Source organism: Drosophila biarmipes, chromosome 3R (assembly GCF_025231255.1).
Source record: "Drosophila biarmipes strain raj3 chromosome 3R, RU_DBia_V1.1, whole genome shotgun sequence".
In the NCBI taxonomy this organism is placed as follows: Eukaryota; Metazoa; Arthropoda; class Insecta; order Diptera; family Drosophilidae; genus Drosophila; species Drosophila biarmipes.
Genome location: NC_066616.1, coordinates 11,023,647 through 11,042,992, shown reverse-complemented (window position 1 = coordinate 11,042,992; position 19,346 = coordinate 11,023,647). Strand labels below are relative to the sequence as shown.

At 48.9% G+C, this 19,346-nt stretch overlaps 8 protein-coding genes across 9 annotated transcripts; 4 read left to right on the top strand and 4 right to left on the bottom strand.

Annotated features, from left to right (window-relative positions):
- Positions 1-37: 37 nt before the first annotated feature.
- Positions 38-1,530, top strand: LOC108031532 (mediator of RNA polymerase II transcription subunit 6). The gene is made up of 4 exons (XM_017105067.3): positions 38-663; positions 725-899; positions 954-1,059; positions 1,170-1,530. The coding sequence occupies exons 1-4, from the start codon at positions 482-484 to the stop codon at positions 1,454-1,456; spliced, it is 750 nt and encodes a 249-aa protein (XP_016960556.1). The 5' UTR covers positions 38-481; the 3' UTR covers positions 1,457-1,530.
- Positions 1,454-3,758, bottom strand: LOC108031530 (uncharacterized). The gene is made up of 4 exons (XM_017105065.3): positions 3,428-3,758; positions 2,764-3,328; positions 1,838-2,710; positions 1,454-1,769 (listed from the first exon to the last, which is right to left on the bottom strand). The coding sequence occupies exons 1-4, from the start codon at positions 3,458-3,460 to the stop codon at positions 1,540-1,542; spliced, it is 1,701 nt and encodes a 566-aa protein (XP_016960554.1). The 5' UTR covers positions 3,461-3,758; the 3' UTR covers positions 1,454-1,539.
- Positions 3,759-3,858: 100 nt separating this feature from the next.
- Positions 3,859-5,807, top strand: LOC108031533 (synaptosomal-associated protein 25). The gene has a single exon (XM_017105068.3). It carries the CDS (start codon positions 4,193-4,195, stop codon positions 4,829-4,831), a length of 639 nt encoding a protein of 212 aa, XP_016960557.1. The 5' UTR covers positions 3,859-4,192; the 3' UTR covers positions 4,832-5,807.
- Positions 5,808-5,811: 4 nt separating this feature from the next.
- On the bottom strand, positions 5,812-7,414 carry LOC108031531 (mannose-6-phosphate isomerase). 2 transcript variants are annotated; one of them, XM_044091137.2, is made up of 3 exons: positions 7,293-7,414; positions 6,535-7,160; positions 5,812-6,479 (listed from the first exon to the last, which is right to left on the bottom strand). In XM_044091137.2, exons 2-3 carry the CDS (start codon positions 7,109-7,111, stop codon positions 5,866-5,868), a joined length of 1,191 nt encoding a protein of 396 aa, XP_043947072.1. In that variant the 5' UTR covers positions 7,112-7,160; positions 7,293-7,414; the 3' UTR covers positions 5,812-5,865. The 2 variants fall into 2 exon arrangements, with proteins under 2 accessions (XP_043947072.1, XP_050745118.1); XM_050889161.1 differs by having other exon boundaries at positions 7,280-7,394.
- Positions 7,415-7,872: 458 nt separating this feature from the next.
- LOC108032123 (probable Dol-P-Man:Man(7)GlcNAc(2)-PP-Dol alpha-1,6-mannosyltransferase) lies at positions 7,873-10,667 on the bottom strand. Its single transcript, XM_017105956.3, has 6 exons — positions 10,174-10,667; positions 9,984-10,116; positions 9,752-9,925; positions 9,540-9,693; positions 9,116-9,487; positions 7,873-9,050 (listed from the first exon to the last, which is right to left on the bottom strand). The coding sequence occupies exons 1-6, from the start codon at positions 10,297-10,299 to the stop codon at positions 7,958-7,960; spliced, it is 2,052 nt and encodes a 683-aa protein (XP_016961445.1). The 5' UTR covers positions 10,300-10,667; the 3' UTR covers positions 7,873-7,957.
- A 259-nt stretch (positions 10,668-10,926) lies between these two features.
- LOC108031143 (26S proteasome regulatory subunit 6B) lies at positions 10,927-12,496 on the top strand. The gene is made up of 2 exons (XM_017104357.3): positions 10,927-11,592; positions 11,646-12,496. Exons 1-2 carry the CDS (start codon positions 11,049-11,051, stop codon positions 12,317-12,319), a joined length of 1,218 nt encoding a protein of 405 aa, XP_016959846.1. The 5' UTR covers positions 10,927-11,048; the 3' UTR covers positions 12,320-12,496.
- A 198-nt stretch (positions 12,497-12,694) lies between these two features.
- On the top strand, positions 12,695-16,293 carry LOC108031788 (uncharacterized). Its single transcript, XM_017105501.3, has 5 exons — positions 12,695-12,964; positions 13,024-13,522; positions 13,581-14,687; positions 14,751-15,820; positions 15,881-16,293. Exons 1-5 carry the CDS (start codon positions 12,780-12,782, stop codon positions 16,260-16,262), a joined length of 3,243 nt encoding a protein of 1,080 aa, XP_016960990.1. The 5' UTR covers positions 12,695-12,779; the 3' UTR covers positions 16,263-16,293.
- Positions 16,294-16,565: 272 nt separating this feature from the next.
- Positions 16,566-19,219, bottom strand: LOC108031789 (serine/threonine-protein phosphatase 5). Its single transcript, XM_017105502.3, has 8 exons — positions 18,973-19,219; positions 18,512-18,753; positions 18,304-18,454; positions 18,124-18,245; positions 17,795-18,065; positions 17,281-17,731; positions 17,144-17,225; positions 16,566-17,088 (listed from the first exon to the last, which is right to left on the bottom strand). The coding sequence occupies exons 1-8, from the start codon at positions 19,154-19,156 to the stop codon at positions 17,029-17,031; spliced, it is 1,563 nt and encodes a 520-aa protein (XP_016960991.1). The 5' UTR covers positions 19,157-19,219; the 3' UTR covers positions 16,566-17,028.
- Between the last annotated feature and the right edge of the window lie 127 nt (positions 19,220-19,346).

Genomic DNA, 19,346 nt, shown 5'->3' with positions numbered 1-19,346 from the left:
TAGCCAACACTTGGCCAGCAGGCCAAGCAGTGTTGCAAAGCGGAGGCAATTGGCCAAGAGAAAATCACAACAAAATGGTTTTTTTAACGAGCGCGAAGCAAAAACACAAGTAGAAAACACAAGAAAAGCACGCCACAGAGCATAGCAAACCGCGCAAGAACTTACAGTATTAACGTAGAGTGGGCCGAGCGGGAGCAGCGTGCGCCGCAGCCTGCTAAATTAATTATTACACAACAAATAAATCAAAAAAGTGCCACCGACAGTTTCCAATTGGCAGCGTGCGGCCGAAAATAGCTTGTAAACAAAGCGCTCGCTAGGAATAGGAATAGGAAAAAGAAGCGCTCTCAACGCCATTGACCCACAAATAAGTCGTTGTCATTGCCAAGCGAGAAAACGGTGCAGTTGCAGTGGCCCTCGCAGCCACTTCCCGCATCCCATATCCACGTCCCGCTAAAGAGCACGTGCATCATCCACGTCCACGATGGCCAGCCGACAGATGGCTAACGACCACCTGCGCCTCTCCTGGCACGACACCCAGATGATGGCCACCCTGAGCCCGCAGAGCGTCATGGACTACTTCTGTCGCAAGTCGAATCCCTTCTACGACCACATGTGCAACAACGAGACCGTGAGGATGCAGCGCCTCGGTCCGGAGCACCTGCAGTATGTGTGTCCTCCTATTTACTTCAGTTGATGTTAATCATCTTTTTTTTCCCCACTCCAGCAACATGAATGGCCTGGAGTACATCCTGCTTCACGTCGCGGAGCCCATCCTCTACGTCATCCGCAAGCAGCACCGGCACAATCCCTCGGAGGCCACACCCATAGCCGACTATTACATTATCGGAGGCACCGTCTACAAGGCACCCGATCTGGCCAACGTCATCAACGCCCGAATAGTAGGTATTTTCCCTAGGATGACCAAAACATTTGCTTACTGACTATATTTCCAGCTCAACACCGTGGTGAACCTGCAATCCGCCTTCGAGGAAGCCAGCAGCTATGCCCGCTACCATCCCAACAAGGGTTACACCTGGGACTTCTCCTCCAACAAAGTCTGTACGTATATTCCGTGCAAGTATAACCATGTTCTTGGATACGATTTTCAAACCAAGAATGAGAGTATCCTCAAATCAATAATCTTTTCCTAACCAACTTTCAACTTTTAGTGTCTGACAAATCCAAGTCCGATAAGAAGGACGCCAACGCGGCGAAGGATGAAAACAGCGGCACATTGTTCCAGAAGCAACGTGTGGACATGCTGCTCGCCGAACTGCTGCGTAAATTTCCGCCACCCATACCGCCAATGCTGCAGAACCTTCAGCAGCCGCTGCCAGCGGGTGATGACGCGAATGCAGGGGGAAACTCCACCGAACTGAATAATGCCACAGGCCCGCTGGACATCAAAACCGAGGGCGTGGACATGAAGCCACCGCCCGAAAAGAAGAGCAAGTGATTATGTTAATGTGCATTTAAACTGGGAGAGATTAAAGTACATTTAACTTAGACCTAGACTAGTCTACACACGAATAGTTTGATTTAATCCTTGGCACTCTGTGCGTCCTCTCCGCCAGTCGGCTCCTTCAGCTGGCTCTTTGCATGCGCGGCCATGCTGTGTTTGGTGAACTCCAGTATGCTCTTGAAGGACTGCTTGCAGATGTGGCAGGGCACCGTCTTTGTGGGAGTGCGATAGACGCCGGCATGCGCAACGTTCTTGGGAACCTTCTTGACGGATGGCGGTGCCATCGGCTGGGGCATATTCGAAGAAGCTGCAGATCAGAAAAGATTAGATCGAGTACCACTTAAGGGAAGATTATTTCAATTGAGGAAACCTTACCCATTCTTGGAATAGTGCTCATGCGGTGTTGTGGCTTCGTCGGCATTGCAATTGGCGCTGGCTGGCTAATCACAGATGTAGCTCCGATCTTTGGCAGCTGGGCCTTCGCCTCGTGGTTCAACTCGGTGAACTCCAGCTTGCGCTTCTCGGCCGGCGGTATCTTGGTGCAATTCTGCATCAGATGTATGTGCAGAGCGCGCTCAAGGGCAAAGCTCTTGTCGCAGAACTTGCAGCGGTTCTTAGAGCCACCCGCTGCAGCCGGTGGTGGATTGGTGTTCAGCCGCTTCAAGGTCTTAGATCCGTTCTCCACCAGATCGTGCTTGCGCATATGCATGTCGAGTAGCGACTTTAGGCGGAAGGTGGCCCCGCAGTTCTTGCATTTAAATACAGAGTCGGGAACGCTTTTGAGTGGCGGTTTGATCACCTTTGTGGTGGATTTTGGTGGCGAACGACCACTGGTTACAGCGAGTGACTTGCGATTGGAGCCCTTGATCAACTTGGAGACGGGCAGGCAGCTACGACGGCTCACGGCTAGACCGCCACCTGCACTCAGCTTACGGGCTGGACTATTGAGCGTGGTCTTGACCACCACCGACATGCGCTGTTTGAAGGAATAGGTACGCGTCTCTGCAGTGGCGGTGGGCATGTAGGAGCGCCGAGGGCGAGGAAGTGCCCCCGAGTACGTGGAGGTCATGGACTGCCTCTTCTTGCCCACCTCCACTTTCAGTTTGGAGGCCGACGGCTTAACAGAGTCGCTGGACATCTTCAGAGCCTTAGCAATCAACTCAGAGACTTCGTTCACCACCTCGGTGACCTGGGCGACTTCCTTTTCAGTTGCTGGCGAGGCCAGCATGGAAACTCCCTCGTTGGAAACTGCAAAGGAACAGGATTAAGGAAGATTCACACTTTCAAAGGCACAAACTCACCTTCAGTGATATTCTCTAGAACCACGTTGGCACTCAAAGGATAGACTTGGCTTGGAGCCGGGGTCTTGGGAGCCTCCTGCAAGGACACATCGTCTATGGTGGCGTCCTCGATCTTCAGTGTGTTGGCCTTCACCGTATTTGCGGTCAGGTCCACGGAGCTGGACAAAGTGGAGTTATCACCGCCAGCATGAGTATCCCCATCCGGGTGGGTGTTCTCCTTGTCATCCACATGGGTCAGGTCCATGGTCATGATTTGGGGTTGCTGGAGCTGCGAGTCTATTGACGCATTGTCCTTAGAGGGAGTGGAGCTCAGGGCGTTGTGCCGGTTGAGAATGCTCTTGTCAAAGGGGCGGAGTGGCGAGTTCTGATCCTGCTCGCCGATGGACAGCTGCTGCAGATCCTTCAGGACGGTGCGCCTGAGGTCCTTGTCATCGTTAGCCTCCATCTTACTGGTGTGCACCTCCAGAAACTGGCTGCTCTGGGTGACCATGGCCGACTGCCACTTGGCCCCGGACAAGGTGTCGTCGGTGTCGAAGGAGAGGTACATGGAAAGGCTCTCGTCAGTCTGCAGCGGAATGAATTCCAAATGTTAGCACGACCACGACAAACGGGACCAGTTTTTGGGAAACGCAAGAATCACCCACTAAAACCACCATATACTTGCCTTTCCCGCCGCCGATCTGCGCGAATCGTCCATGACTAGTTATATGCTATGCCCAATTGGCCACGCGGAAATTAAAAGCGAATGGGCACTTCCAATTATTAGAAAATTCGAGCAGCTGAAGACCGACGCTGTACCGAAAAAACAAAGCGTTAATATTTCAAACACACTTTTCAACACTGCGCGCGCAATGAAGATGGCAACGGCGTCGTTTTAAATGTGCGGCCTCGAGGTATAACGGGAAAACAATTGTTAACTAAGCACTGCACAGCTAGCAATGTAATAAAGTAAAAAAATTAAGTTGAATAAGCCTTATTTATTTTGAATTTGAAGAACAATAGTAGCGCAGTTACTAGATTACAAATATTTAAAATAATTTTCACCTAGTCCAGACGCAAGCCTAGGCAATTAACGCAGTAGCTGGTCACACTGCCGCGAGATATTCCCGCAGCACAGTCACTCTAATTCTCATATGTATACAAATTGGCATTTTGTGTGTGAAAAATCATATTTTCGCAAAAAATTACTTAAAACTCGTGAACAAGTTCCTACGTAACGAGCACAATCGAGCTTAGCCCCGCCCCACTTACATATCCACCGTAGTTGCACACTGAGTCAGCGCATAAAAGCTAGTTGCACATTCCGCGACCGTGAGTCAGATTTCCAGATTTCTCCCCACCCAAAAACAACAAGACAAACGTCTTGCCTCGCAACCACTTGCTAAGAACTTAAGTGATCTCAGTGCCAGTCCCACCAAGCAAGCAAGCAATGGCCGCCGTGGAGAATCCCGAGCCCCGCACGGAGCTGCAGGAGCTGCAGTTCAAGTCCGGCCAGGTGGCCGATGAATCGCTGGAGAGCACACGGCGGATGCTCAGCCTCATGGACGAGAGCAAGGAGGCGGGCATCCGCACGCTGGTGGCCCTGGACGACCAGGGCGAGCAGCTGGACCGGATCGAGGAGGGCATGGACCGCATCAACGCGGACATGCGGGAGGCGGAGAAGAATCTGAGCGGCATGGAGAAGTGCTGCGGCATCTGCGTGCTGCCCTGGAAGAAGGTGAACATCAAGGACGACGGCGAGAGCGCCTGGAAGGCCAACGACGATGGCAAGATCGTGGCCAGCCAGCCGCAGCGCGTCATCGACGAGCGGGAACGCGGCGGCATGGGTGCTCCACCGCAGTCCGGCTATGTGGCCAGGATCACGAACGATGCGCGCGAAGACGAGATGGACGAGAACCTGGGACAGGTGAACTCCATGCTGGGCAACTTGCGCAACATGGCCCTGGACATGGGCTCCGAGCTGGAGAACCAGAACAAGCAGGTGGACCGCATCAACGCCAAGGGCGATGCCAACAACATTCGCATGGACGGGGTGAACAAGCGCGCCAACAACCTGCTCAAGAGTTAAATATGCACAAAGACACGTCCCGAATCGATAGCGAACACGATAGGCAGTCACCTGCGCTTCTATCCTGTTTGGGAAACGAACCAATGTTGTGGGCACAAACCGTAGCAGGTGGTTATTGCGTTATTTATACCATATATTATATACATATACAAGTAGCCACCAGTAACTACTCCTGGCAGACGCAAGCGTGACAGCTACCCACCCATCTACTTAAAAGCACCGAGAGCTACGCCGCCGGATGAACTAACTACTTTCTACAAAACTATATACTATATATGCGAACCAACATACTAACTACTTACTATTACTACACTCGTGTACAAATGGCGACCACAATCGTTGCCGGAAACAATTTTATTATGAGATTTACCGTATGATGTACTCTGTTTTTGTGGTACAAACTTTTTGAGCATTTTACCAAACTTTGTGAAATCAAACCTAGCAACTGCTGAGATGGATATATGTGAATTGATGTATTTACAATTCGTAGAACCACCGCAACCCCCGGGCCACTACAAGCAAATGTGAACGCAAAGCAAACAAAGACGGGCGGTAATCATATCGTAGCCAATTTTATGTTCTCCATTGTTAACCCATTTTAAGTAGGCCATGTAACCGGGCATTCCGAAAGCCCAGGAAGTCCAAGCACCGATTCTATTGAATTATAATTACTCTAGATTTGCACTCGAACCCCTTGCTTATTATACGTACCTCTGCAACCTGAGTCCCCAGTGAGTGCAACCGATCGAGTTTCGTAGCTGTAGCTTAAGTACATGAAATTGTTGATTGCAATAATCCCAAATGTTTAAGAAACTACCTGTTTGTGCGCAAGATATTTCTCGTTAACTATTATACGTATTACGGACGAGTATAGCCAATTGATTAGATAACTTATTTATCGCTACTATTGCCACCTTAGCTTACATTCTTAGCTCCTAAATTGCAATTATTTGAAAATAAATTAATTCACCAGCAACGAGTGTGTGTTTATGGGTTTATTGCACTTTACAAACGATTAGGATTAACTGAGAATTTTAGGGCACTCGAAAGTAGTTGCTGGTTGCTATGTACCCGCTGAAGTCTTCGTCGCAATCTTCGGCCTGGGCGAACTCGATTTCCGGCGCCGCCTCGACGGGAATGTACACTATGCTGCCGCGAGTGACCACAATCGCCTTGTTGCCGTCCTTTGTTTTCAGCTTCAGGGTGCGGGATCCCTTCAGGACGATCAGTATGGAGCCAAAGGCTTGGATTGCCAGCTTGTAGGACTCCAGGGAGTGGTCAATGTTCACGTTTATCACGGCGAAGTCCGACACTGGGGGAATATACACCTGGACCTGCTCGTCGATGCGGTACGGAATGAAGGTCTTGCGTTCGTTTTCTGCGCTGTCGAAGATCACAGAGTTGAGCAGTTGGTCCACATCCTTGTACTTGGGAGTGAGGCCGGCGCGAATCACATTGTCCGAGCAGGCCATGCACTCCACGCAGTCGCCGTCCAGGTAGGCGTGGATCTCGTTGGCGCCCAGGTAGATGGCCTGGCCGGGCTGCAGGCGGATCAGGTTGAGGAAGAACAGCGACAGCACGCCCACGTCGCCGGGGAAGTCCTTGTTGATCTTGGTGAACACCTCGAGCAGATCGTTGGACTTCAGTTCTGTTAGAAAGATGGCTTAGAGAGTTCCACTAGGGGATTACCCAGTTTGGCTCACCCTTCTGGTAATCCTTGGCAATTTCACTGATGCACTTGGCTATCTCCGACTCCTCGGTCTTCATGAGCTTCTCGTAGCACAGCTTAACACTCTGGCCATCGGGTGACTCGTGGAGCTTATCCACAGCCTCGGCGCCAATCAATTTACTCAGCGGCTGGAACTCGTCGATGTAGTCCCGGATGTCACTGGCCGGCTGGAAGCCCACCAGCGCCAGGAAGGGCGTCAGGGCAATGGCCAGCTCCGGCTTGTGGTTGGGATCCTTGTAGATCTCCGGGCGCTCCTTGTGCAGCCGCTCCGCCTCGCACTTGTTGGGATGCACCTGGATGCTGAGCGCCTTGTTGATGCTCAGCACTTTGAAGAGGTAGGACAGGTCCTGCTTCAGCACCCGGTCGAGGGTCTCGCCGGTTTCCTTGACCACGGACACGCCGCACACATGCGTGCCCATCCACATCTCTGCGTAGGGCTCCTCCTCGTTCAGCCGGAAGTCCGGGTCATTGGCCATGGCCAGCTGGGCCACCGCCGAGTTGATGCCCCTGCGGCCCCAGTCGTAGTTCTTCACCCATCCAGTCAGCTCCATTTCCGCGCACTGTTTTGTCTCCGAATTCCGCACTTCGACTGAGGTCAACCTGAAGGTGATAAGAGAACATATGATTGAGGGTGGTGCTGCCTGCGTGGGAGTTTTCCGACGATAAAAGCACTTTTGCAGGGGTTTGGCTGATGCGCATGCGGCGCAATCTGCACTTGCCGGTTTATCACACCTTATAAAGAAGATAACAGCTTCGGGGAATTTTAATTTAGATTTTAATGCCGAAAAAATTAGTGTGTTTCCACTACTGCACTGTTAATTTAAATGTTGCTATCACGTTAGAGATGGGAGTATATTATACCTGAACACGAATCACGCAGATATTTTTAGAATTTTTCAAATGGTTTCGAAGATATATTGATAAATATTTTAAATTTGTGTATTAATATGTCCTAGAATTGTACGTTTAAATAAAAAAAAAATAAAAAACACAAACCACAAATCAGATTATTGTAGAGTTTTTGAACGATCTGAAGATATTTTCGAAAATAATTTCAATTCATGTACCCTAATATGTATCAGAAATGCCTTAAATGCTTTCAAAAAATATTTTTAAACATTTTATGGAATTAAACTGGAAGAGTATTTGCCCAAATAATAATTTAAACCATCTGTAGCACGATTTATTCTAATAATTAATTTAAAATTATAAAAAAAAACGTAGGTAAAAAAATTGAATATACAATCGCATGTTAAAACATCGTTAATTTATAAAAATAGTAAAAGAAAGTAAAGAAAATAACAATATTACATTTATACAAATTAAAGTTTTTTTATTAGCTTTTTTTACAAACTCATCTTTTAATTTAAAAACATTTAAAAATATTATAGGGTTGGTCATTTGCTTTTTAACCCTTCGCTGTCATCTATTTTGTCGATGACCTGTTTCAAACAGTCCTTTGTCGATGTCTTTTCCAAATCGCAGATGCGTGTGAGGTCCATCGTTGCGATCTGCTCGATCATTTCCTTGATCTTCTCCTGCTTAATGATGGATTTCACAGACTGTCTCAATCCTGGTCGTCCACCAGGGAAACCAGGAGATTTTTGAATCTGCTCCGCGGAGTCGTTTTCGATTTGTTTGCCCTTGGCTCGGTAGTGCTGCTCGATGATCTTTCTTATTTTCAGTTTGGTTGCTGCTCGTGATTTTTTAGTGGCCTGTCCCAAGGCGAGGGTCCGTAGCTCCTGGAAGTTGATCTCCTTGGTGGGCGTTTCTACAGCTTCTGCCTCAGCTTCAGGTTCCATGTTCGCTTCCAATTCTAGGGACATCTCCTCCACAGTTGCCACTATGCCATCCTCATCATCAAGATCCACTTGAAGCGCCGGTTTGATCTTCGCTTCTTCCCTTATCTTTGGAATATCTTCAACGGAAGACATGGGAACCACTTTCTCAACTACAGGCACTTTAGTTTTTATCTTCTTTTCTTTAATTTTTGGTTTTTCCTTTGGAGGCTGTGCCTTTTTCTTAAGTATACCAATGCAGGGCTTTGTTTTAACTCGCACCGGCAGCAATGAATTGTACTGTATACCAATGCTGTTGAAACAGTCAACAAACTCCAGAGTATCGAAATCGTTTTGCAGAGAGGCCCATATTTCCGTGTTCTGCTTGTTTTTCGCCTCTACCAATAGATGGGTATACAACTCCAAATCCGCTTGGGTGTAGTTCATGGACTCGTCCTTGCTGTACGTCCACTCATCGCGTATTTCCATGAAGCGGGAGACGCCACTCTGGGCGGCCAAGTTGGAAATGTGCACAGACACATTCGCAGAACCAGCTTCCAAGCGATGCAAGCGGGAAAGGGCAGCTCCGCCGGGGTAGTTTGTGCCCGAGATGACAAGCAAAAATATGGTCATAAGGACATTCGCCAAGAGGTGAGCTCCACAGGCAAGGGCCAGGAAGCTATGCCAATTCGACTTGGCGCTGTTCATCCATCTTGAGAGAAACGAATAAGATTTTTTAAACACTTTTCACCAAAGGGTAAGATACAGGGGACTTACATGCGCTGGCAGCCACAAGCTGCTGCAATATTGAGAACTGGAAACACGTAGATAATGAACCGCAGCTCCTTGTGGGGCAGAACGGAGTACATCAGGACAAAGAGCAGAGCTGACAAGGCCAGCGGACGAATACGCGGCTCCAGAGTGAGGCCGATGGGCACCAACACCAGCGATGCACCCATTGCCCTGGGCAAAGCCGAGTAGAAGTACCACAGGAAGGGCGATGTGCCCCAGTTGGAGCTCTTGTTGAGTACAGTGTTGTACCAGAGCACCTCGCCCTCGGGCCAAAGCAGGCGGCGCCAAAAGAACGAGTCCACCAGCACTGTGGCGGCCAAAATGCAAACGCCCGCCGGCAGAGCAATCTTGAGCAGCCTATTAACAAACAAATTAGCATTAAATAGTATGTATTAATTGATCACCTCACCCGTCAATGGAGAATTTGCGCTGCAGGAGGCTCACGAGCAGCAGAAGACCCAAAAATAGTGCCAACTCGGAGCGAAAGACGAGGATGGATATGCCAGAGCAGATGATGAATGGCTTGTGCTGGTCGCGCAGCCAATAGGCGATGGCAAAGAGCACTGCAAAGATTAGTTCATTAAAATTGGATACATTGCACAGGTAATCTTTGACATTCACCTATGGGCAGGGCAAAGATGTTCGGCAGGGGCCTCGTCATGTAGAACATGAAGTGGAACTGTGTAATGGTGATGGCTGTGAACCACAGACGCACTTCAGCGCCGTAGATCTTGGTCACCGCCTGCCGCAGGTTGCACCAGGCCACCGAGATGGCTCCAGCCAAGACGAGGCGCACTGGGGGATCAGATTCATTTGAATATTTCAGAAATACCAGTTGAAAAGCTGCTTTTACCTACATATTGGGCCCAGAACTTGTTGATGCTCAGAGTCTCGAAGAGCAGAACGAACGGGGCGGAGATCATGGACACCACCAGCGGGCCGATGAAGGTGCGGGGCACCACGCCCGGATAGTCATGGTGATCGTACTGAAAAGCAGGAGCAGATTAGTGAGCTGACACATTCATAGAACCTGGAGCTCCCACCTGCGTAAAGTTGTTTCGCAGATACAGAATGTCGTGCATGGCCTGCAGGTTGAAGCTCTCCTCCACTTTGGTAAAGGGCGTGTAGACCAGGTGGGCCGCCGCCGTGAGGAAAACCAGGGGGTCCATTGTGATCCGGCCTCTGGGGGTCGCTAGTTTGCTAAATATGCTGGAGCAGGAATCGCTGCGTTACATAATGACCATATTCGTGTTGACACCGATTTCTATGCGTTCTTGGACGTTGGAAAATCTATATATCGTGGTCGTGCCGATGCAATTCAACGTCAATCCTCTAATCCCAGCCGGCGTTGCACAACGTATGTGCTATTTGGCCACCTTTCTTTGACGAAATGCTTAACCGTTTCACAGAAAGTCCAATGTTTAAGCATATATGTATGTTTCCTACGCCGAAGAGAATATGTGCTTCCAAAATAAACCAAAATAGATATATAAATAGATCGCTCCACGTCGGAGGCAGAAAAGCAACCACAACAAAGGCAAGAGCAAGAAAAACAACAGGTCGGCGCAACAGCTGATTGGCATTCACAGTGCAACGTTTAAGGTGTAAAGGGGAACAAGTTTTAAAATAGTATATATTTATATTAACTTAAAAATTTCTATAATATAAAAGTAATCATATTTCATCAGAAATGTTACTTACCCACATATCACAAATGCTATTCAGTTAGCTGTTATAAATAACTTTGAAAGCACCCCTTTGCTTAGAATAACCCCTCGGCAATGTGACTACGTACGCCCGTGTCAAAGGCAATTCAGCAAGCCGTTATCGATAACTCTCCAACTCACCTCTGATTTAGCTTTTGAAAATTCAAGTCATTCTTCCTTTCCTTTCCAGTCCTTGCAGGAACAAGACGAACATGCGCTTGCTTAAAGACGAAATTGCTCAGTTTCACCAGAAGTCACTGCAGAAATACGAGGGTCTCGACCCCAATGATCTGTATGTGCTGTACAAGAAGCTCCAGATGGAACTGGAGCTCATCCAGGTGCAGGAGGATTACATCAAGGAGGAGCAGCGCAACCTGAAGAAGGAGTTCATTCACGCCCAGGAGGAGGTAAGGCGCATTAAGGCCGTTCCATTGGTCATAGGCCAGTTCCTGGAGGCGGTGGACGAGAACAATGGTATAGTGGCCTCCACCACCGGCTCCAATTACTACGTGCGCGTCCTGTCCACCATAGACAGAGAGCAACTGAAGCCCTCCTCGTCGGTGGCTCTTCACAAGCAGAGCAACTGCTTGGTGGACCTGGTACCGCCAGAGGCGGACAGCACCATATCGATGCTAACGCCGGAGGAGCGCCCCGATGTCAACTACTCGGACATCGGAGGCTTGGACATGCAGAAACAAGAGATTCGAGAGGCCGTTGAGCTGCCCCTTACGCATGCTCAGTTGTACAAGCAAATTGGTAGGTTGTCCCCAGTAAGCGTTATCTTCCCTCTTTTAAAAATTCCTGTTCAGGCATTGATCCGCCGCGTGGTGTGCTCCTCTTTGGGCCTCCGGGATGTGGCAAGACCATGCTGGCCAAGGCAGTGGCCCACCACACCACTGCCTCCTTCATCCGTGTTGTGGGCTCCGAGTTCGTTCAAAAATACCTGGGCGAGGGGCCACGCATGGTCAGGGATCTCTTCCGTCTGGCCAAGCAGAATGCTCCTTCGGTCATCTTCATCGATGAAATCGACGCCATTGCCACCAAGCGCTTCGATGCCCAGACTGGAGCGGATCGCGAGGTACAGCGCATCCTGCTGGAGCTGCTCAACCAGATGGATGGCTTCGATGAGACCACCAACATTAAGGTTATCATGGCCACCAATCGTGCCGACACCTTGGATCCCGCTCTACTGCGTCCCGGTCGACTGGATCGCAAGATAGAGTTCCCATTGCCGGATCGTCGCCAGAAGCGTCTGGTTTTCACCACAATCACCTCAAAAATGAATGTGGGCGAGGATGTTGACCTAGAGGACATCATCGCGCGTCCGGACAAGATCTCCAATGCCGACATCAATGCGATTTGCCAGGAGGCAGGAATGCATGCGGTGCGCGAGAATCGCTATGTGGTCAACGCCAAGGACTTTGAGAAGGGTTACAAGACCAGCGTGCGCAAGGACGAGACTCAGCACGAGTTCTACAGCTAGACGATTAAGCTAGGCATCCTTAATTAGTATTTAACCTGATTAATATATATATATTGATCTTACCAAAATATTTTAATCTGACTTCAACGGCAACTTACAAGCTTTAAATTTAGAAGTCAGCCATCCCCAATTCGATTTTGATCTCAATGTTAATATATGATATTGGTCGTACCAAAATATTTCTATTTGATTTCATTTGGCAACTGAAAAACTTAACTTATAATTTTGTCCGGCAACTTTTTGGTTTAAAACAGAAACGGACAAGTGTGGGTGTTTTGGCGCGCAATTCGAAAAATCGATAGTTTTCGATTACAATAGGGGGTGGTAGCTTGGGGTGGTATGCGCGCACTTGCATGTGACTGGCAAACAGCTGTTGGTTCAAAATTCCTTTGCGAATTTTGCCGGCTTTCGTTTCGGCGTTGTTTTGTTTTTCTCTGGAAACTGAGTGCCGGCTGCCAAGATGATGCATCTGGAGCGGTATGTGACGAAGATAAAGCCCGCAATGGAGGGATTCATCAAGGAGCCCAGCAAGGACACGCTGTCCCAGGTGGAGCGCGAGATCGAGGGATTCAACTTTGGCGAAATGCGCATTTACCAGGTGCAAACGGTGGTGCCCCTGGTCCTCAAACTGGACGAGTTGACCGGGTAAGTGGTTTTACATATATGACTAATAAGACTTTCGCCCTAAAATCATTTATTCATAGAGAGCACCAGGAGCTGCGCACCAGGGTGATGAACTGCCTCGGCAGCATTGTGTCCCAAACTTACTTGGCGGATGAGAAGGGTCTGCGCTCCATCCTGGTGGTGGTGCTGCAACAGGTACGGGACTCCAAGGCGGCCGTCATGCGGCCCAATCTCTCCGAGGAAATCAAGCTGGCTGCCATTAAATGCATCTTCGAGGCACTGCGTCGCTCCACTACCGATGTGCTGGAGGCGTTCTACGTCAAGGAGACTGCAATGGTTGTTGGACAGATACTGCTCATGCTCCTGGAGATCATAGAGAAGGAAAGGTATCGAAAACTCGTCCAGAGCGCCATTCAGTGCCTAATGGTGGTTTTCTACGTTCATGACGATTCCGATCAAGCGGATGTGGTGTTGCGCAGTCAGGTAGCCGATACCATATTCATTTTCCTTCCCAAGGTTCTTATTGTGTTGTTTAAAACATCAATGAAAGACGACACGGTGGGCGAGACCATTAAATCGGTGAGTGGTTCTTAAATCTGTAAGGGACCATCTGTAATCATAATATCATTACATTTAGATGGCCATTCAAGCCCTGGGCCGTATCGTTTGCATCATGTTCGAGGAAACCACTGAGGAGTTCATGAAAATGCGCTACGATGTGGATGCGTTTAGAAAACTATTCAATAACTCCACTGACAATATGACAGAGAAATGTGATTTCACCTTTTTTGGCAGCAAAAAGGCCACCCCCGAACAGAATGAGGAGCGACTGCATCAAATGCAAACGGAGCCCCGATCAATCCATTGGGTGGCGGCGACGTCTCGACGTCTCCGGCCCATCTTTGTGGAGACCAGTATTCTACGGGCACACAGCGCCCTGAGAGTTAGGGAAAGCTACACCGACATGTGCTGCCTGCTGCTCAAGCACTGTGCCCACAACCTAAGGGGCAACTTCGTGCACGTGCTGGAGAGTGTGCTGGCCCTGTCAGAGGATGAGAACGAGAAGATAGCCCTGCGGTGCAGGGAAACCCTGGATCTGCTGCAGCAGCAGCCCAGCAGCCAGGGCATCTTCGACGAGAATGCCGAAATGCTGTTGGATGCACACCTTAACAAATGGCCACGCATCCTGCATCGCGGCGAGGACAACGAACAGTTCGCGGAGCTACTCTTCTTCAAAGGATTCCTGCGCAACGTCAATGCCGATAAGTTGCAGCTGCTGCTTCTGGTCCCCAAAAACCTGGAGATGTTCGTCACATGTGTGCTGACAGCTCTGGACCAACGGCCCACCAGGGATCTTCTAAACGAGGAGTATTCCCTTCGTCGTATTCGAGAGGGCGATTCCAAAGGTCTTGCCGCAGAACTGGCCAAGCTGCCTTGGCGTCAGTTTAAGTATCTCGCCTCGAAGCGCACTGTCGATATCCTATATGAAATTGGAGCCTTGTTGGGGGCACAGCCTTCTCTAAATCGGCTTATCTTCGATCATTGCCAAGAGCTCATTCAGCAAAGATCGTCCTCCATGAACGAGTGTGTGATGCTTCTGACTTTGATGGTTACACCGCAGGAGAAGAAGGCTCGAGAAAGTCGATTGGTACTGGCCAATCTTTTCTTGGACCAGATCCTTCGCGACGAGCATTGGAACCTGGCCCTTCAGCCGGATTCAGCGTGGCGGCTCAAGGTCAACAAGGTGAGCTAATGCGGGTTATCCAAAAATTATTCTCCATGTACTTATACTATATTTTTTATTTAGCCCTCCCACTGGTTTGAGGAACGTACTCCTGGCCTCTACTCATCGGCCGTGGAGGTGCGCACCCAAGACTGCGATTCCGACGACGAAGAGACAGAGGCAGTCGCCAGTCGGGTGACCATTGCAGACGCCCAGTTCAATGTGCTGCACACCTGCTTGATTTTGGATGCAGTGGGTCACTGTGCCAGGTTCATTGGAGACACCTTCGACAGGCATATATTTTTGAGTTTACACAAAGTGCTGCTCAAGGTGGCCAGCAGTAACACCATTGTCCACCAGGCGGCCAGTTTTGCGTTCGTTTCCATGCAGCTAGCCCTGAGGTACGCGGAACCCTCACACTTCATAGAGTGCTCCACGGACTACATCACCTTCCACCTAAACGCTTTGCTGAAACGGTCGCCGGATAGCCCCGCTGCAGTAGACATTCTAACAGTGGTGCTGCAATACAGCACTCGGGGCAATGTGCCCCACCTGGACAGCTTATTCCAGACCATACGTGAGGAGTGTGCCAAATCGCATCAGTCAACCAATGTCCACTCTTATCTGCGTGTCTTCAAGGCATTCCTGAATCATGTCTCCTCTTGGCAAGTAGATGCCGCTAAGGAGGTCCATTTAGAGCTCCCTATGCAAGTGGATGAGGAGCAGAGTGTTCTAAACACGTGGAAGAATGTTCTCAAGAGGCCGCAGTTAGTGGGAGATCTAAATGGCGATGCAGACATGACAGAGGAGCCAGCTCAGGATAAGGCTGAAGATGCAGATGACACGGAAGCGCAACCCGCAAAGCCTGTCCTACCGCGCCATGTGGAAATGGTTAAGGACATTTTGGGTCAAGTAATCAAGTTCATTTCCACCGATAATCAGGCACAGCAAATTGCAGCTCTTGAATGCTTCTCCAGTGGCTTGCCGCTGCTGGCGGACTATGAGAACGAGCTCCTGCCACTAGTGCATCTAGTGTGGCAACCTCTGGTCGAGAAGTTCCGGCAGAAGGATGCTTTGGTGCTCAACCGATGCTTCACCTTGCTGCACCTGCTGGGAGTTCACGCCAAGGACTTTATACTGAAACGAAGCCTCAGGTAAGGCGCTGTTTTAAAAAAAGGTGCATCATTTTTCCATCTTTTCGTTGTGCCCCTTAGCGATGTGATACCCCAGTTGAAGCAGTTCCTTAAGGCAGCTAGCATGCACAGCAGCATGGAAACGCCAAAAGCCCAGACTCAGGAGTACAAACTGCAGCTGAAGCTCTTAACGAGCTTGGCGGACTTCATACTCGGCCTGCAGATAGAGGGAAAACATCTGCACGACGTGATGACCGTGGTGGTGCTTTATCTGTCGCAGGCACAACCGCAAGAGCTGCAGACACCGGCGAGGGAGTTTTTCCACCAGATGGCCACATACAACGGACCCTTCGTCTATGTGACGCTACTGCAGCGGGCCCATCTCAAGGACTACGAGGCTAATGTTAACCTTATCTTCGGGGTCATGGGCTTTAGCATGGCAAGTGAACTGGACCTTGATTAATAAAAAACAGACCTTTTTTATTATTTCTCAATTGCTCTATTCTGATTTCTGTTCACTTGATTAATATTACAGGCTCTAATGCTAGTTGTCTTTTTATGCATTTTCGGATACTTTGATCAGTGTGTTACTTATATCAGTAGAGTATGCAGTAGTTTTTGGATTGAAAAAATTTAAGGATTATTATTGAGGTATCTAACTTGAATAGTTTATTAAAAATGACTTTTTTATAGTATAAACAAGGCAAGGGTTGAACAAAACTGTTTTTATACACAAATTAAGCGTTCGGAACAAACAAAATTGAAGTAGAATTTTATATATGTACTCGTATATTATGTTTTGGTAGCCATAACTAAATGCTATGCATAAACAAACGTTTTCTTTCAATTTTCACTTACAATTGGAACCGCAGATGCTTGGCACCGATAAAACTTAGCATCCGACTTCTAAAGCCACTATACACTATAACATTTCGTTCTGTATCAAATATAGCTGAATTTATAAAATGATTGCTGTTCTCTATTTGTGATCCTTATCCTTTCCGCGCCATCCTCTCGTCCTGCGCCCTATTGACTCGCAATACTCGTATGTAAGTAGTGAAGCAGCTCGCTGTGTGCATAAAGTCTATTGAGCATCTCCGAATCCCATGACTCTCCTTTGATCGTTTAAAGCTGGGCTGCTCTGCGGTTGTGGGTTCTCAAGCTGTTTGTAAATTTGTATGTGGTGTGTGGGAGTATGCGTTTAGCTTTTGAAGTTAATTGGAAACTGACTACGCCAGCCAGTTCATCAGGCTGTTGGCATATGCCATGGGCTTGACGTCGGGATGTGGCTGAAATAATTGCGATTGTGAGTTGGCTTAAAAGGTGCTTTAGTACTTTACTTACCGCAGCCTCGAATGATTTGTAATTTGGTTTCAAATTGTTACCCGTAATGGTAATAAATGCACCCATGTTCCCCATAGTATCACTGCAAAAGAGGTCACGAATCATACTGTGTTCTCCTGGCTGAATGCCATGCTTACCAATAGTTCGGAGCTGAGAAGACTGTTATGCACTTGCCGTTGTGGGCCACTTCGTAGCCCATATCCTTGACCTCGTGGCTTCGTATGATGTAGTCCAGGTTGTTGTTCTTGCAGAACGTCTCTGTAACATCCGGTCCGAACTGAATGCCCACGCCTCGTTTGGATGGACCCCGGCCCGACCACTGTTGAGGATCGGACCACAGAAGCTCGCACATAAGACCTTCTTCTGGCGGTTGGCAGTTGCGCTCAATGCGCCGTATATTGTCCAAGGTCACGTTGTCCGTCGAGAAGAGTCCGCCGTGCATCACCAGGATCTTCTGGTTGATGCAGTGGCACAGCGGGAGCCAGTTGAACACCTGCGTGAATATGTCGGCCATGGCGCTGGTGTACTTGGCTGTCACCTCGCCAGTGAATCCGTACATTTGGTTCATGTTGATACTTTCGTGATTGCCTGCAATCAATTAAAGTATTTTATTTTTGTAATTTTCACATCATAGTGAAAGTACGAACTTACCGCGCGACAAGAAGAAGTGGTTGGGATACAGCAACTTGAAGCCAAACAAGGTGAATATGCATTCTACGGAGAAGGACCCTCTGTCCACGAAATCGCCATTGAACAGATAGGGATTCTTTTCGGAGGGCAGGCCATTAATCTCGAAGATGTTCATCAAGTCATAGAATTGACCGTGGATGTCACCGCAGATCGTGAACTTCTCCTCGTCCGGCACGGTGATGTCCACGAGGGAGGGCTGAGCCCTCATGTACGTATCGATCTCACAGAGAATCTGAAGGGAGTGTAAGGATTGTACAAAGCTCTGCTGCGCTCGAGGGCTGTATACTTACCTTGTAGGCAAACTTGCGGTGCAATCTCTTCTGTCCCTTGTAATGCTCCATCAAATCCTTCATGAACTGCAGAGTCACCTTGCCGTCCTCCAGCTGTGGCCCCTTGTAGTCATCTTCGATAGCTGCAAGACAAGGACTACGATAATATTTAATTCATTAAAAAGGATGTGGGCTACACACTTATGTTCTCCATGTCCCTGTACATCTCGGAGAGCGTCTTCTCGGGCTTGTCCACGGCAATGGCCCGCTCGAAGGCACGCATTTTGACAATCTTGTTGCACTCGGTGAACTTTAGCTTGGCGTCCTTATCGTTGGGCCGGCACTTTGCCACCTAAAAGACAGATATCCTTCAGTTGCTGGACCAGGGATGCTGGCGGGGATTACTCACGAATTCGAAGTCGCAGAGGGCCTGCTTGAACTTCCCCAGAGACATGTGCGCCGCTGCCCGACGATAGTAGCCCTTGAGGTAGGCCGGATCCGCCTTCACCGCCGAAACGCCATCCTGCAGGGCGAAGCCGAAGCTCTCTTGGCGCAAGTGCGCCAGGGATCGGTTGGCGTAATATATCGCGCTGTTGGGCTGCAGTTCTATGGCTTTGGTGTACATGTCGATGGCTTTGGAGAACTCCTTGGCTGCGGGAGAAGGCCAGAGGGTGAGTAATAGTACTAATTATACCCCATGAGTTCCGGGAAACTTGTAAATTATCACACACAGCCATAGTTTGCCTTTGTTTTAAGGTTAGGTCGAAGGAGCCACTCGGAAAGTGCACTCCCGGAATTCGTTACGGGTTGCTGGCAGTCCACATATCGCGCCTATTACGGCCCCAGTGATGGGCAGAGGTGTGTACTTACTTTTGAGCATATCATTTCCTTGATTTTTGTACTGCTCGGCCGCGGCAAAATCGCGTTCGGCCTGAGTACTGGCATTTGTATCCGCGTCCGGCTCCTTGGCGCCCGTGATCTCCGCACCCGCTGGCACCTGCTGCTCTTGCTGGCCATCGGCAGCCTTTTGTATTTCCAGCTCGGACGAAGACATTTTCTTGTTGTAATAAATGATTTTCCTAAACTTATTTACTTGCTGCTAGAGGTGGAGAAACATCGATGCCGACATCGATGTTTTTGGAAGAAAGCATCGATTTCCAAAAATATCGATGGTTCTCCTCTACCATTTGCTTCTTATACGATATTTTATATAACCGGAGGGATGTTCTCAACAACAATTAGTT